Source organism: Convolutriloba macropyga, chromosome 10 (assembly GCF_964194025.1).
Source record: "Convolutriloba macropyga chromosome 10, txConMacr16.3, whole genome shotgun sequence".
Lineage (NCBI taxonomy): Eukaryota > Metazoa > Xenacoelomorpha > Acoela > Convolutidae > Convolutriloba > Convolutriloba macropyga.
This window is the reverse complement of record NC_134477.1, coordinates 7,555,159-7,573,284: the sequence shown is the minus strand read 5'-3', so window position 1 is coordinate 7,573,284 and position 18,126 is coordinate 7,555,159. Positions and strand designations below refer to the sequence as shown.

General features: G+C 37.2%; 1 protein-coding gene across 10 annotated transcripts in view; it reads left to right on the top strand.

Annotated features, from left to right (window-relative positions):
* The window catches only part of LOC142348460 (uncharacterized), a 56,687-nt gene that overhangs the window by 13,829 nt on the left and 24,732 nt on the right, over positions 1-18,126 (top strand). For 7 of the 10 annotated variants that reach the window (XM_075399823.1, XM_075399822.1, XM_075399824.1 and 4 more), the window contains exons 7-12: positions 5,225-5,467; positions 5,902-6,128; positions 6,559-6,702; positions 7,089-7,202; positions 14,414-14,574; positions 15,117-15,266. In XM_075399823.1, the coding sequence (XP_075255938.1) occupies positions 5,225-5,467; positions 5,902-6,128; positions 6,559-6,702; positions 7,089-7,202; positions 14,414-14,574; positions 15,117-15,266 (1,039 nt within the window). The remainder of the gene's footprint in view (positions 1-5,224; positions 5,468-5,901; positions 6,129-6,558; positions 6,703-7,088; positions 7,203-14,413; positions 14,575-15,116; positions 15,267-18,126) is intronic. The other 3 variants (XM_075399828.1, XM_075399826.1, XM_075399829.1) reach the window with 1 other exon arrangement.

Here is an 18,126-nt window from a genome sequence, read left to right as displayed (position 1 = left end):
GATTTGTTCAACCCACCCTTATTGCTTGTTTTTCTTTGCAAGTTTATGACTGTTGTTGATATTACCTCTATACCACCCATACAAATGATTACTTTTTTCTAGTCTAAAATTAGAAGCTATTGCGATAGAAGCTATTTAATGCCCCGGATAAGGATATCAAGTTTATTTATCCAAAACTTCAAATCTAGGGTTTGAAATTGTGGGAAAAGTACCTCTTTCCCGCGGTCTAATTAGGCGCCTTCATTACATATCGCTCCATTTACTCTTGAATAACTATTACCTAGAATTCAAAGTTATACATTTTGATAGAGGATCCTGCAATGATTCAGAAACAGTTTTAATTTAAACTATGAAGTTGAGTCAAGGACTAGCATAGTGTAAAAGTTCTACGATTCCTGGAAAATATAATTAGCAATGTTTGAGTGCTTCAATTTTGGGTGACTAGTCAAAATGACGATACTGCTTACAGTTTTTAGTCATAACGAATAAGGTCATTTAACGCGAAAAGTTTAAGTCAACTATCGCTCTTTTCTGTAGGAGTTGACAATTATCATTATTCTCTTTTTATTGCATCTGCGAAAAATTATTGTCCATAAATCTAGACGCCGGGTTTAATTTGTTAAGAAAAAGTTAGTTTCGTCAACTAACTTTTTAAAATGACAAAAGATTTTTAAAATGACAAAAGATTTTCGAGATAGTTTAAAATGACAAAATAGTTTAAAATGACAAAAGATTTTCTAGATAGTTTAAAATGACAAAATAGTTTAAAATGACTAAAGATTTTCGCTTAAAGATTTCGCCTTTTATCCGAATTCAGTAGACACATGAATGCATTGAAACACCACCATTTATTTGGATGCATACATGCTTCTCCAGCGTGTGAAATAAAGTTTTTTAAAAATTCAGTCGAAGATCTGTTTGTCCAATTCCTTTTTTTTTAAAGATCTGTGAACTTTTTTTTGGAGCGAACAAGTGGGTATTTTTCCATGAAGGCTCTAAAAACTACGACTTATGATGTCCCTCATTAATTGCTGACCATACTCTCTGATTTGAATGGTGACTTCTACTTGCTTGATACGAAATGTAATTAACAAAAATACCGTAATTTTTGGGCTGAATTTGTAGGTACGACTTATGTACAAACGGTTTGTTAATGAGCGTTCCTCCTGAATACATCTTTTGCAACTGTTTTATAAAAAAAAGTTGTTGTCAAATTAGGCCCTCAGGATTTCGTGCTATCGTATTGACCATCGTATCAATTGCAAGCGATCTGCTGAATATTAATTGCTCTCGAATGAGAATTATTGTGTGAATTTGTCTTTTTTATGCAAATTTTTCACTTTTTTTGCGCGTTTCTTCTAGAAAAATCTTTGACTTCTGAACTGACTTTTTCACGCACGTCTTCTTGATTTTTGAGTGATTTCAATTGCTCTCCCTCCGAAATAAAGTTTGTTGTTCAAACAAAAGCGATTGTTAGAGACTCGATGTCAAGGCCCTGATAGCCCAATCTTACCTCCGTCGAGGACTCAGGAGTTCGGGGTTCGAAACCTACCGTCGCTGATGTTTTAGCAACCATAAAGAAAAATCTATCGAGGCCACGGCCCCTGAAATTGCGCTGCCTGTCATTCGAGAGCAATTTTTCCGTTGTTAGTTGGTTTTTAATAGCCGCCGTCAGGCTCTCAACGGCTATTATTTATGCGTTTTTTTAAAAAATTCGCTTTACCTTTTGATCACGTTTTTCGTATTACATAAGTCACGATTTTTACGTTTGACTTTTGACTTACTTCTGTTTCACCTGAATGGATTTTGTGGTGAATATTGTCAGTCAAAGTCTCTTCTTTTTTGCTGTTTCAATACCAATGTGCATTAACTGCGTCAACGGCGGCTATTTTTGGGCAATGCGCCGGCTGTGTTTTTTAATGGTAAACGTCTTGAAAAGTTTAAATAAAAAATATGTGGCTACTCAATTGGCTACTGTATATACACTGGGCGTTTGACAACCCATCATTTTTGAGTTTTTTAAGATTTTATTAGTTTATTGAAGCCATTTGGGATATTTTCTCATTTTATACGTTTAATGGCATTTTAGGTGTTTAATAGCTGCACAGCGATAGCTGGGGTTATTATTGGCCTTCTCTTGGTTTTTTTTTAATTTCGCGATTTTTGTTACGACCATATGACGTCACAACCACTTTTTGTTCATTCATTCATGCAATTTCAACTGAATTGCGTGCGGGACGTCGTTTTTCGCTCTCATTGGATGTAGTTTGTTCATTCGCGTGATTAAATTTTTGATCACACTTGAGTTACTCACTCTCAAAAATGACTTCCTCACTTCGAAATTGACTTTTGTTTACTTCAATTCAAAGAGATAAGGTCAAATGGGTGTTTGTCACTCTAAGTGAAGGTTTTTTGAGAGCAGCTAATAGGGGCAGCAAAAAGAGATTTTTAATCAAAAAATAATATATCAGCCTTCAATGAAAAGACGATTTTTTTGGTCTGTCTTTACTGTTTGTTGAGACTGCAGATCTACAAAGCTTTTGTGGCTATTTTCTGGCAATCTGCCAGCTAATTTACATCTGTTGCAGTCTACGGGATCTTTCTGGGTTGTGCGTTACAATATTTTTTCTCAGAATTTCAAAACTTATGACTTTGGGCTCTATATGACTTTGGGCTCTATTTTGAAGTGTTCTTCATAATTTCTTCTTTGTTTTTCGGTCAGTCTTTTTTATGCAATTTTTCGCTTGTCCAATTTTTCGTCTGACCCATTTGACTTTTCATCCTCAAAAATGGAATAAACAGATAGCGCCCAGCGGGCATTAAGTGCTTGTAGAGCCCTTCAGCTCACTAGTCTCCAAGTATGCGATTCACACAGAAACTGTTTTCTGAGACATTCTTATGGTGTGAAGGACAGTTCTTAGAGGTTGAAACCCCCACCCCCACTGTTGCCCCCTCGCTTTTGCCCCCGCCCCCCACCCCACTGTTGCCCCAGTCCCCCCGGTGACCCCCGCTGTATGGCTAGCTGCTGACGAAGCCAACTGCTCGCCGGTCGTTTGAGCTATTCACCCGACGTTACGGTCATGTTCTAAATAATTCGCTGGTAAGGGAAATTACTTTTGATGGGCTGGTCTTTCTGAAATTAGTACATTTGGTACGCTTTTGATGACCATCATTAAAAACAAATTTAAAAATTTTTCGAATATTTTGGGACAGCTTTAAAAAATAATTTAAAAAGTTAACATTCTTAGTTAATTTTTTTTCTGGAACTCATTGTTTGAAGATGTATTGCGTAAAGAACTTCCCTAGAAATGTTAGCAGATTTTACTATTTTTTTCTGATCGTTTGTTTTTGTAATCTATTTCCTTATTGAAGCCAATAATGGACTTAATTGGGAAGCTGCCTTGGCTTTGATGTAGGTTACATTTTACTTCAATTTGATTTAGGTGTTTTTGATATAAATTTTCGTTCACGTCTTCTGTTGCACAGTTCCTGATTTTTTTTGTTGATTTCGCATTTACCTCACTCACTCTTTGAGCTAAACGGTGTTCAGAAATTATTCAACAAATGTACGCAATTGTATGGATACTGTTAAGATCAAAAGGTAGACGATTATCGGTAAAGCACGGTTTTGTTAGTGGTCAAACTATGATGCATTAGGTTATCAAATGGAAGCGATTGCTATCTAGTATAAGTATTAAGAATATTAGACTTCAGTTGAGAAGCTGAGTTATGTATAATTGTTTTGTCTAACTTGAATTGCATTCCACATTTGAATACTTTTTACAATGAAAAGAGGCCGTCAATTTGTATCGTTAATTGCTTTGGAACGAAGTTTGAAGCAATTATTGTAAATGTGTGTCTTTTTTTTTCAAAATTAACTTGCCCGCGCCTGTCGTTCAAGAGCAATTCATCCGACGTTAGTCGGTTTTTGTTTTTAATTGCTGTTGAACAAAGTTCATAACAATTATTGTAAACGTGTGTCTTTTTATGCAAAATTTTCGCTCGACAATTTTGACTTTTCGATTGACTTTTACGCCCTAGACTTTGCGTTTCGCATGATCTAAAATTCTATCTCAATCGCAATTTCAAGCAGCTGAATTCAATTGGCGGAAATTTAATACTAAAAGTCAAATGAAAAGTGCGCCGAAAGTTGTGCCATTTTTTACTTTAAATCTTAATGGTGGTATATATTAACTTCTAATGTGGTTTTTTGAAGCCCACTATTGAACTTCTTAGTCCCATTTAGGCTCCCCTCCCCCCGACTGAAGCAGGTTGCAATTGATTAGAGCTACCACTAGTTGTTCGAGAGCGATTCTTCCGACGTTTAATCGGTTATGTTCATTTTCTGTCATCCCACTGAACGTCAAAGAAATGAAGAGCGGCTGATCCCTGGCAATCTACGGGCTATTTGCCGTATTCGGTGACTGCGAAAGTGTACGGGGAACAGTTTTTAAGCTGTAAGTTTGGAATAATTTGAAAAAATTAGCGTAAAATTTGTCCAAATTCAACAAAACTAGAATACGTTTTGTTGCCAATTTTAAACGAAAAATGAAAACTGAGGTTTTTAGACCTTTACCAATGCCTCTGTTTTCTGTATAAAGTTTTCCGATGCAAAAAATATAGTCTGAACAAAAAAAAATTTGAGTCATGTTGATTAAATTGAAACTATTTACAGCGTTTATTTACACTATTGAAACTATTTACACAAATGACGCCTGGGAGTAACTGTTGTCAGTTCGTTCATTTTCTTGAAAAGTTTTGATCGGCAAGTTTTTACAGATGTCGCTAGTCTCGTAATGGATGAAAAAGCTCTAAATTCGAGTGTTTGTATAAAGTGACGTCTTTGCTGGCGGCTATTTTACTGAAGTGACCTAGTACTTAGCCTAATTGTCCGCCGTTGGTAAATATGTCAATGTTTGGGACATTTCGTTGTTCTGACAGCAGAGTTGTGTTATATTTGGTCTTTTTCATTACTGTAAGCATATAATTGGTTTTGAGAAGAGAAAACGAAAGTTTTAAGTGATTACCTCGATGGAGTTAAGTGGTTCTGTCTCAGAATTTGAACAGTTAAAGTAAGTGTTCTCTATTGCTGTTTCTTATAAAGTCTTTTCTAAAGTTAGAGAACATTTAAACCTAAGAACTTCAACCCTTTTGACATTATATTAGTCTCTATGGAGCTTTCGCGAAACAGAATTTACAAAACCGAATTGATTTTCCATTTAAGGGCCCAAAACGTATTCAAGAATGCGCTGCAAACACCCTCCTTAACCCTAAGAATCGTTACAAATCAGACCGTGACAACTACTGGCAGTTCGAGCAATTCGCTGTCGGTTCCAAACAGGTCCTCCCTTCTGAATAACCCTCTTTCGCCCGCCAATTTGTCATCAACGTCTATATCGATCACACCTATGAGTAGCAGTACTGAGCCTCCTGTGACGGGTGATGGTGACGTCAGAGGTCAAAACAGGTGAGTCCTGCTTAGTTCCTATGTTCTGTTCTCCCATTCTCGCTAATTTTGTTTACAGAAGCTAATGATGTGAAGAAATTAATATGTGTTCATTATGCAGTAACAATGATTGGTGTAGCCTAGCAGTAGACATGACTAGCCAGTATTTTTAAATAGATCATTCGAGGGGTGTAAATTGTCATTTATGATGGATATGTACAGTTGGAATGAAGCAGTTCGAATGGGCGTAATTTCCATCGAAGTAATGATATTTTGAACAGATATGATATTAATGTCATTGCCAAATGACATTAATGGGGGTGCAAACTCAACTAATCAGGAAATGACATCTTTTATACATACAACTATCGGTCCGAGCTGCTTATAGATTGCTTTTCAAAAAACCAAGTTGTTTGTGCGAAATGAGAAACAAATTCGGTTTTGACCTTTTTCAGATACTTCTTTCCTTCACCAGATAGAAGACAGCTGCAGGGTAATGACAGCACTGCTCACACATCTCTACAGCAACCAGCACTTAAAGGGAACAGTAGTAATCCAAGCCTACCTCAAAGCAACAGTGGCTACAATTTGTCAGCTGGTCCTGTTTCCTCTTCAACCCTCCCGCGATCATCACAACACAACAGAAGAAAACAACAGCAACAGTTGAATGCATCTGAAGCAGGTTGGGTGCGCTTTAATTTTTTGATTTATTATCTATTGGTATTCGAACTCTAATTTTTAAAGAAGAAAGCTGCATCACAAAGAAAATCTGGACGTTTAAGGCTTATTACTGTATTTCTAAAAGCTGGCAACTGGCAGTCGTTCGAATTGCTTTTCAATTTTCTTAAAAAAACGTTGAAGTTAGTTGCAAAGGTTTTCGGCCTTCAAAATTGGGTTGCAGCAGAATGCAAAAATTTCCTGAGTTAAACGCCCTTTAGATCTATTCTCGTGCAATTTGCTCGTTGTAATTATGATGCTTCGTAAGTCATTATGTAAAAATTAATGTTCTATCGAAGGATGGAAATAATAAGGGGGCGCAAACAAAAAGGGGAAGATTTGATGATTGTTCAAATTTCCTTGACAACTGCTCCTACTGGACGTTTCCTCTGTAGGTGGTGTAGCCAGACAAGATGTTTCAACTCCTCCCGCGGACTCTGGTGGAAATCGAACATTCAACTTCGACAGTCCCCTCTCTCTCATGGGCAGGGCTAACACTAAGAAGATCGGCCGAAAGATCAAAGTGCAATTAAACAAAGGTCAGTTACATAATCGCGAATAGATTAAGTTTTGCAGTCAAGGGAACAATTAAGTCTTGAATGAGAAAAAGCAGCTGAAAAGTTTGATTAGCGCGCTGGGTACGTTTTTGATCTTAAACGCTGCTCACCCCAAAAAAAGTTTATATGCGCCAGTATATTAAAAGAAAGCGACCATTTTATAGAAATTCTAATCAAGACAGCTGTGATTGAATGAGTCTAAATTTCTCTCGGAAATTTCACCCACAGTCAAGTCACGTTCTGATTGTGGTTAAGAAGGTGACTTAACTGTGGGAAATTAAATAATTAAGTAGAGATGTTGTTCTCTCATTTTTTAGACACTTTTAAGTGTGTTTGGTCTCTAATTTAATGGACTTTTCTTTTTGCAGGTCCTGATGGTCTTGGCTTTAGTCTAACGGAGCGAGACAACTCTGGACCCAGCAATGCCAATTCCCCAGTCTACATTAAGAGCATTCTGGCTAAAGGAGCTGCAATCAAAGACGGTAACAACATTTTCTAGACACAATGTAACCTTTGCACTCTGTTCTTAGTTGCTCTCATACGACGTTTTTAGCAACAATATTAGTCTTGCTGGCCTTAGTTTTGTTTCGTCTGACAATTTGACTTCTCGTCCTCAAAAAGGGGACAAACTCTAAGTAAAGGTAAAACTCTAAGTCTCTTAGAGATTTAGTAGTCTGTAAAATTACAAATGACCGAAGCTGCTGATAAACAATAGTGCTTTCGCCTTCCCCTTTCTCAGTTAACCTCAAGGTAGCCTCTCGAAGCACCATCTAGCTACTTACGAAGCCAGCTGCTCGCCATTCGTTTGAGAGCACTTCGCCCGGCTTTAGTCGGTTATTTTTAATTGATCTTGAGGCAATGACTGTAAACGTGTCTTTTTGTGAGCGAAATTTTTGTTTGACCGTTTTTGCGCTTCTGTTCTAGAACATTCTTTGACTTCTTGGGCGACTTTTTCATACTTCAGTTCTTCATTTTTGAGTGATCCAATTTGTTCTCCTGAAATAAAATCCGTTGGTGAAAGCGTTTGCGAGCGAAAGGAAATGAAAGCTATTGTAGCTGAGTGTTACCGCCAATCTGGAGGTGCTTGGTTCGAAACCCTGTGGACCCCTTTTCTTTGTACCCATTAAAAATGTCTAAACCCCGCCCCCTCTAAATTAAATTACCCCGTCTATCGTTTCAGAACAATTCATCCGACGTTAGTCGGTTAATGTTTATAGCCCTCTCTCATAAGGAATGAGAGAGGACTATAAACATTAACTGACTAACGTCGGATGAATTGTTCTGAAACGATAGACGGGGAAATTTAATTTAGAGAGGGAATCTAATTGCTCTTGAACAATTTTTGAAGCAGTTATTGTAAGCGTGTGTGTTTAATATTTAATTTAGAGGGTGAATCCAATTGCTTTTGAACAAATTTTGAAGCAGTTATTGTAATCGTGTGTGTTTAATAGCCGCCTTGAGCTTCTCAGCAGGCTTTTATGGCCGTCTTTTTTTTAAAATTTGTCGAATAAAGATTTGTTTTGCTTTACCATATTTTGCCGCTTTTTCGACATTTCGCGTGAAATCTTTTTCAGTTCTTCAGGCTAGTTTCTTTCTTCGCTAATTCCGCTCATAGAGCTTTTAAACAGCAGTTGCTAGGCAAAGAAATCTAAAATGAACGAATGAACGGAAAATGAATAAAAAAAATAAAATCGAAAATGGAAAGGGAATAAAAACCCATAAAGCCCATTTTTAGATGCCCACTACTTACATTTTGTTCTCATTGCTTACAGTTATCATCTCCAATGCCTATTGGTATTAACACTAGCCCTTGTATCCTCTCACAAAGTAGCAGGAGTATGTCTAACAACGAAATCAATTCAAAATGGTTCACGCTTTAAAAAAGATTGCTTACATCAATCAGTTTTGTCCATTTTTTTTCTGTTCTTTCAATTCCAAATGGCGATATGGTATTCAAGGAAGGTTTTTTTCCCGGCAATCTGCCGGGAATGATTTTTAATGATAGATTGTCGCCAGATCATTTGTGCTCTTTCGTTCAAGAACATTTCTGACTTCTCAAGTGACTTTATAAGTTGCATCAGTAATTAACTTAATTATGTACATGCCACCTTTGCTTCAAGTCTGTTTCTCAACTTTTTCGGCAATCTGTTGGCGTTTTTCTGCTAGGTTTAAGGTAGTAAAAGTTTTTGAAGCGTTGAGTTTATCGTAGTAGATATTAGTTGCTTTCGAACAAAATTTGTAGCAGAAATTTTAGTCCTGGTGGTATTTTCTATGCGATTTATCGGTTGTTCGTCTGGCTATTTGGCTTTTGAAGTGAACTTTTCTCCCTTGAATTTTTGGTGATCTAGATTGCTGTCATTCAGAATTTAAGGCACTGTCTTATTTAGCGACAGTTTACTACGAATCTATATATTATTTCTAACTCGAATGCTGTACCACCATGTTTAAGCTCCAATCCTCACATATTTTAACGGTCCTTAAACATGCAGCCTAGCGTAATGGTTGCGTTTTGAGACATGCTATTTTGCCATGTTTCAGCTCCTGATTTGATCATTTTTTGCACGCATAAAGCATGCCGCATAGCAAAAACAAGAATTCCAAATAGGCTCTAACCAAAAATTTGCTCATTAGAAAGGCCAATAGCGGTATGCAATAGGCATCGTTAGCGGAGAGGATAGTACCAATGACTGCCAAAAGAGGGACAGGGGTTCGAGTCTAATTAAAGACAGAAAAACGCATAATTTATTGGACCACAACTTTGGAGAAGTTGGTTTTCTCTTTCGTTCCTCTTATTTCGTTTATTTTCACTTTTTATTTTCTTTCCGATCTTTTTATTTTCTCAAATTTTAGCTCCTAGTCTGCTCATATTTTGCGCCTATTTAGCTTGCCAAACCAGGCGAGACATTAAAGCCCTTGACCAAGTTTTTGCTGATTCAGAAATGGGAATAGACAAACGCAACACGCATCAGTGGCGTAAGCGAGGGGGTTTGGGATCGAGATCGAGTAGGTGCCGAAAATGGCTTCTTTTGGCTCAAAAATGGTGATTGATGTTTTTCATCCCCTAATGTGTTACCTTCTTGCTCCCTCTTTATTTTCCTTCATGTTATATTTTTTCTATATCTATATACTAATTCTAACTCAAATTCTGTACAACCATGTTTAAGCTCCAATCCTCACATGTTTTAGCGGTCCTTAAACATGCAGCCTAGCTTAATGATGCGTTTTGAGACATGCTTTTTTGCCATATTTGAGCTCCTAGTTTGATTTTTTTTGCACGCATAAAGCATGCCGCATAGCAAAAACAAGCATACCAAATAGCCTCTAACCAAAAATTTGCTCATTAGAAAGGCCAATAGTCGTATGCAATAGGCATCGTTAGCGGAGAGGATAATACCAATGACTGCCAAGCGAGGGACAGGGGTTCGAGTCTAATTAAAGACAGAAAAAGACTCATAATTTCTTGGACCACAACTTTGGAGAAGTTGGTTTTCTCTTTCGTTCCTCTTATTTCGTTTCTTTTCACTTTTTATTTTCTTTCCGATCTTTTTATTTTCTCAAATTTTAGCTCCTAGTCTGCTCAAATTTTGCGCCTATTTAGCTTGCCAAACCAGGCGAGACATTAAAGCCCTTGACCAAGTTTTTGCTGATTCAGAAATGGGAATAGACAAATGCAACACGCATCAGTAGCGTAAGCGAGGGGTTTGGGATCGAGACCGAGTAGGTGCCAACAATGGCTTCTTTTGGCTCAAAAATGGTGAATGATGTTTTTCATCCACTAATGTGTTAGCTTCTTGCTCCCTCTTAATTTCCTTCATGTTATATTTTTTCTATATCTATATACTAGTTCTAACTCAAATGCTGTACAACCATGTTTAAGCTCCAATCCTCACATGTTTTAGCGGTCCTTAAACATGCAGCCTAGCGTAATGATGCGTTTTGAGACATGCTATTTTGCCATATTTCAGCTCCTAATTTGATCATTTTTTGCACGCATAAAGCATGCCGCATAGCAAAAAGAAGCATACCAAATAGCCTCTAACCAAAAATTTGCTCATTAGAAAGGTCAATAGCCGTATGCAATAGGCATCGTTAACGGAGAGGATAATACCAATGACTGCCAAGCGAAAGACAGGGGTTGGAGTCTAATTAAAGACAGAAAAAGACGCATAATTTCTGGGACCACAACTTTGGAGAAGTTCGTTTTCTCTTTCGTTCCTCTTAGTTCGTTTATTTTCACTTTTTATTTTCTTTCCGATCTTTTTATTTTCTCAAATTTTAGCTCCTAGTCTGCTCAAATTTTGCGCCTATTTAGCTTGCCAAACCAGGCGAGACATTAAAGCCCTTGACCAAGTTTTTGCTGATTCAGAAATGGGAATAGACAAATGCAACACGCATCAGTAGCGTAAGCGAGGGGTTTGGGATCGAGACCGAGTAGGTGCCAACAATGGCTTCTTTTGGCTCAAAAATGGTGAATGATGTTTTTCATCCACTAATGTGTTAGCTTCTTGCTCCCTCTTAATTTCCTTCATGTTATATTTTTTCTATATCTATATACTAGTTCTAACTCAAATGCTGTACAACCATGTTTAAGCTCCAATCCTCACATGTTTTAGCGGTCCTTAAGCATGCAGCCTAGCGTAATGATGCGTTTTGAGACATGTTATTTTGCCATATTTCAGCTCCTAATTTGATCATTTTTTGCACGCATAAAGCATGCCGCATAGCAAAAACAAGCATACCAAATAGCCTCTAACCAAAAATTTGCTCATTAGAAAGGCCAATAGCCGTATGCAATAGGCATCGTTAGCGGAGAGGATAATACCAATGACTGCCAAGCGAGGGACAGGGGTTCGAGTCTAATTAAAGACAGAAAAAGACTCATAATTTCTTGGACCACAACTTTGGAGAAGTTGGTTTTCTCTTTCGTGCCTCTTATTTCGTTTATTTTCACTTTTTATTTTCTTTCCGATCTTTTTATGTTCTCAAATTTTAGCTCCTAGTCTGCTCATATTTTGCGCCTATTTAGCTTGCCAAACCAGGCGAGACATTAAAGCCCTTGACCAAGTTTTTGCTGATTCAGAAATGGGAATAGACAAATGCAACACGCATCAGTAGCGTAAGCGAGGGGTTTGGGATCGAGACCGAGTAGGTGCCAACAATGGCTTCTTTTGGCTCAAAAATTGTGAATAATGTTTTTCATCCACTAATGTGTTAGCTTCTTGCTCCCTCTTAATTTCCTTCATGTTATTTTTTTTCTATATCTATATACTAGTTCTAACTCAAATGCTGTACAACCATGTTTAAGCTCCAATCCTCACATGTTTTAGCGGTCCTTAAACATGCAGCCTAGCGTAATGATGCGTTTTGAGACATGCTATTTTGCCATATTTCAGCTCCTAATTTGATCATTTTTTGCACGCATAAAGCATGCCGCATAGCAAAAACAAGCATACCAAATAGCCTCTAACCAAAAATTTGCTCATTAGAAAGGTCAATAGCCGTATGCAATAGGCATCGTTAACGGAGAGGATAATACCAATGACTGCCAAGCGAGAGACAGGGGTTGGAGTCTAATTAAAGACAGAAAAAGACGCATAATTTCTGGGACCACAACTTTGGAGAAGTTCGTTTTCTCTTTCGTTCCTCTTAGTTCGTTTATTTTCATTTTTTATTTTCTTTCCGATCTTTTTATTTTCTCAGATTTTAGCTCCTTGTCTGCTCATATTTTGCGCCTATTTAGCTTGCCAAACCAGGCGAGACATTAAAGCCATTGACCTAGTTGTTGCTGATTCAGAAATGGGAATAGACAAATGCAACACGCATCAGTAGCCTAAGCGAGGGGTTTGGGTTCGAGACAGTAAGTGCTAAAAATGGCTTCTTTTGGCTCAAAAATGTTGAATGATGTTTTTCATCCACAGATGTGTTACCTTCTTGCTTCCTATTTATTTTCCTTCATGTTATATTTTTTCTATATCTATACTAATTCTAACACAAATGCTGTACCACCATGTTGAAGCTCCAATCCTCATGTTTTAACGGTCCTTAAACATGCGGCCTAGCGTAATGCATGCGTTTTGAGACCAGCTATTTTGCCATATTCATGCTCCTAATTTGATCATTTTTCGCACGCATAAATCATGCCGCATAGTAAAAACAAGCATAGTCCTTAACCAAAAATTTGCTCATTAGATAGGCCAATAGCCGTATGCAAGCTATAGGCATCGTTAGCGGAGAGTATAAGACTAATGACTGCCAAGCCGAGCAGGAGTTCGTGTCTAAATAAAGGACGAAAAAGACGCATGGTTTACTGGACCACAGCTTCTGAGAAGTTCTTTTTCTTTCGTTCCTTTCATTTCGTTTCTTTTCGTTTTTTCTTTTATTTGTTTCCAATCATTCTCTTTTGACATATTTTGGCTCCTAGTCTGCTCATATTTTGCGCTCAATAAGCTTGTCAAAGCAGGCGAGCCTTTGAAGCCATTGACCAAAATTTTGGTTATCCAGAAATACGAATAGACAATTGCGACACGCATCGGTAGCGTAAGCAAGGGGTGCGGGTTCGAGCCCGAGTCGGTGCCAAAATTGGCCTGTTTTTTGGCTCCAAAATGGTGAATGTTGTTTTTCGTCTGCTACTGTGTTTTCTTCTTGCTGCCGTCTTTATTTCCCTTCTTGTTATGTTTTCTATGTTTTTATAATAATTTGAGTGCAATGTCACCATGTTTAAGCCCCTAATCTTTGCATGTTTTAAGGTTCTTTTTTTGCAGCCTAACGTAGTATTTAAGTTTTAAAACTCGCTTTGCCACCATGTATAGAATCGTTATCTGCACAAGTTTTAGCGCTACCTAAACTTGAATTTTAGCAAAACCAAAAATGTCGCTTACGAGAAAGTTTCTGCTACATAGGGTAATAGACGCAAAAATATGCGTCGGTAAGGTAGGCTTTTAAAACTATGACTGGTAAATGAGGGGCATATTGGTTTGAGCCGGAGTTGGCACGAAACAGAAATCTTAATTTCTTTTGTCTTCTATTCCGTTAAAAGATTTTTCTTGTGATGCGTTTGCGGGCCTGCTACTTTAAAATCGAAAGCATGGCAAAATTGGTTAAGTTTTCATTTGAAAGGATTTTATTGGTCTAAGATAGCCTCTTATACCATAGTTGTATGGTACAATAGTACAATCATTTAAAACAGCAATGATCCGTATTTTTATATCATCAGATAAATTCAATGCTTGAAATCGACTCGAATAGCGTCGAAAATTTGGACCTTTCATAGACAGCTCTACGTTTTAGCTCTACTCCATTTTTTCAGCTATCAGAAATTTTTGTTATAGTCAATCAGGTCGTGGTCTATTGTTCTGTTGCATCCGAAAGATTTAACTATTGCTCTAATATATATTGTACAGCAACTACTGTGTCGCTGTTGTATTCAGTGACCTATTTGACTTCTTGAACAAAACTGAGTGTTCTTAATCAATTGACATAATTTGTGTTTTTATTATACTTAGTATAATGAAGTCGAACTTAGTATAGTTCGGTCACAATCAATGCAGGCCCTCCACGCATTTAGTTTAAAGAATTTCATCCGGCTGCCCTCGAAATGCTCCGTGGTGCTTTTTTTTGCCGAGTTTTCTTTTTTTAACTGATTGCCAATCTGCTTTTGAAATTAAGGCACACAAAAATATGGACTCATATGTAGGTCGTCTACAAGAGGGAGACAGAATACTGGAGGTGAATGGGACAGCAGTGGGAGGAATGAGTCAATCACAGGTGGTGTCTCTGTTGAGGGCCATTCCACAGGGACACATGGCTGACATTCTGGTGTCCAGGCAAGAGTCAGAGGACATGCCTCGCGAAATTGTAAGTGGTGGTCTTTCCTTCTAGAGCTCCCATAGAAATATGGGGTGGAGGAGGGGCTATACATTGTATGCTTACAAAGCGTTGGCTATGTCTTTCATGTCATGGGAAATACCCTTAAGTGGATTAATTTTCATTAACTCTTGATATCTCTTCGGAGATAGGGATCAAATATTTGGGGACGTCCTGCTAAGTGAGCAAATGATTTTCTATGAAATCCGAGCAAAATGGGAATTAACAATTACCTATTAACCAGAGCTGACGACATTGTTGTCAATAGTAATTGATTTGACATTGACGAAGTCTTTATTTGACTTTATTTTACAGGGAAGTTGTGAAATTGAAAAATGAAAAATTGAGAAACGAGCTGTCAGTTACAGGCGGTTTTGATTGCAATTTTAATTCAAAGCAAATTTGATTTTCAATTTTGTTTAAGGCTAGATCTAACCCATTTTAAAATCAGATTATCTCATTAATATTGCTTTGATTCTTGGGTTTATTCGTAGTCTCCGAATAAGTTAGTGTTGAGTAAACCGACTTTTTAGGGCATATCGTCTGATAGCGAAGGCGAAAACAATATCAGCAGTTCGTCGTCTGCATTTGTTTACTCCCGAGCATACCCTGCTGTCTTTCGGCCAATTATCCCTCAGAGCTCTTTTCATTCTGACTCTGAAAAGGGAGAGTTTTACAACGAGGTTTGCAAAATGAATCCATTCCAGCACTGTGAAACTGTTGTCATTGCTTTGTATGTCTCTTGTTTTTCGATGGAAAAGCGCAAGTGGATTGCCCACAGACAAGTGTTTAGAAAATGTTTGTGGTGTTTGTTTTTTGGGTTTTTAAAGTTATTTTTGACTGATCTGCGTGAAATTGCAACCCAGATAAGTTGTACTTAAGATTACCTGGAAATAGTGAAATATTCAATAGTAACAAATATTTTTCTCCTCGGTTTTCAAGCACAAACAATTAAGTTTTGCTGTTGTGAATGTGTTGTCTGTCCTATGTTATGGAATGAAATGCTTTTGTGTAAATGAAAATTTTAATAATGGACGGACAGCTCACAATACAACATTTTTTTTCAAGCACCTAATCATAGTTATTAATAGTTGAACTGTCTATGCATTATAAGAGTTGGACACGAACAGGAAACGGTCCACTTTTTTCTCGACCTTTCTGCCTTTTCCTATATCGATTTAATTTCTTATTTTTTGTACTGAACAATCATTGTGTGAGATAAAATCTCATTACAAAAACAGAACGTCCCCTATCATTGGGTGACATGATTTATTTAAAAGTATAGCTCCTCTCGGGTTTAACTCAATTATCTCTTGAGACTGAGTTTGTTGCTTTAACTTTGCATTTTGCTAATCTGTGAAATGCGTCTTGCTCCACAAATTCAGGCTTTCAAACGTTACGTGTATAATGGAGTGCCAATTTACCAAATTCATTTTTCTAAGAATTTGTCATTTTTATTTTTCAAATTTCAATTGCTCTCAAACGAAGTATGTAGCAATTATATTACTGTTGGTCTTTTTATGAGATATTTTGTCTGAGTTCTTTCTTTTCATCTTTTTACTGAGCAGGTCTGGTGCTATAATAGTCTCTAAAAATATGAATGACCGGAGGTGTTGGGAAGAAATAGAGCCAGTGTATTCTTCTTTTCCGTTCCTCTTAACCGAAGTCTATCTAGCTACATGCGAAGCGAGCTGCTCGCCATTCATTTGAGAACAGTTCGCCCGGCAGTAGTCCGTTATGCTAGGAATTGGGTGGGTCGCAAAGCAGGTCCACGTATGATCACCGCCGAAACTCAATCACTCAATGTCTCATGAAAAGTATGTGCACTTCAAATTTTACTTACGACAGAACTATGCATTGTAAAGGGTTTGTCGGAGTCCCTGGCAGACCGCGCGGCAAATTCTCAGAACTTTTTGAGTACTATGAGTATATTGCATGTCATATATTTGCTCCATGGCGAATAGTCGTGCGCCATTTTTCCGCCACTTACGCGAATGATCATAATGGATCCGATGAGTGTGTTTGATTGGTTACAAGTAAAAATGGCTCATTCAAAAATCCGTTGTATTAGTTGACCGGTAAGGTTGTTGTTGTTATTTTTTCTTTATGTTAGTAGATTTATGGCAGAGCGAATGTTAAAGCTTTCAGTAAGACATGTTTTCTTCCACTTTTTAAGCATTGACCATAATGTTTTGCATACAATTTTCATTTTTGAGTGAGGGACAAAATGTTTAAGGAACAAAACGTTGGAGTTGAGATCTGCCCAAGCATTGCAACTTTTTAATTTGGGCAGCTGTATGGCTTACAAAGCATTTGTTCCTAAAAATTTTACAAAGAGCTTAACAATGCAATCAAAAATTGCAATTTACCCAATTTGACCACCTTTTTCATGTTTTGCGTGAAATCTTTAATGGGTTCTCTAGGCGAGGTTTTTTGGGCTTTTCGAGCACTTTTGAACATCAGTAATGTTTAACACCAGGTCTAATTTTTTTTGCCTGTGTTAATAATCCCTGTATTAACTAGTCAGAAACCACGAGTCTGCCTGACACCAAAATCAAATCAAATTAGCGCACATTTTTTGTCTTTTCTGGTCAAGCAATCTTTTCTGTTCTCTTTTCAATCCCCATCGGAGTCCTGGGAATCAATAGCGGCACTTTCCCGGCTATCTACCTAGTATGGTTTCTATTTGACCATTTTTTAACAATTCTTATGAGAGTTATAACTTGTTATAGCTGCGAAGCTGTAAGCTGAGAGGAGCTATATTGCGGTGCTCTTGGTTTTTTGTTTCGTCGTCTGACGCTCTTTTTTCGTTTTACATTTGTTCACACAGCAAAGCTGAAAAAGTCAAATTTTCTGAATGACTTCTTCCTCTCACTAACGGCATTTGCCCGCGTGACGTTATTTCTCACTCGCTTTAGCGAAAATTTTTAAAGTTATTTGCGTGATTAGATTTTGATCATACGTGACTTACCTCACTCAATAAAATGACTTTTGCACTTTAAAACTTAATTTAATTTGAATTTGTTTAAGGTCAAAGGAACTCATATGCGCAGTAAAGGTCCCTAATAGGAGGCTTCTGTGGAATAAAATTAAACAAGCTTTATTAATTTATCGCTGAATGTTTTTTACCTAGATTTTTGAGCGGCGTCGATTTTTTTTCAATTTAGATCTGTATCTGTTTCTATCTCTATTAGATGGCACGCAGGTCTATTCTTTCGCAGCTATACCGGCAATCTGGCGGCTATGTTTTTTGAAATAAATGCACGTCAATTTTATCAAAGTAAAGACCTTTTTTTTTGAAATAAAATCGTGATTAAATAAACTGAGAAGCTGAATGTTTTTATTGAAAAAATTAGGTTTTAAAAAAACACATTGAATTACCTGAGTATTTACAGACTAATGTAAATTTCCAGGCAGTGTATTTTACGTGCATTATGTTAGATGAGTAATTATTACAATATTACCAAAATTATATATTTCGAAAGAGATAATGCTCGTTTTCAATCATTAAATAAAGAGAGAAATTACACTTACTTTAATGCC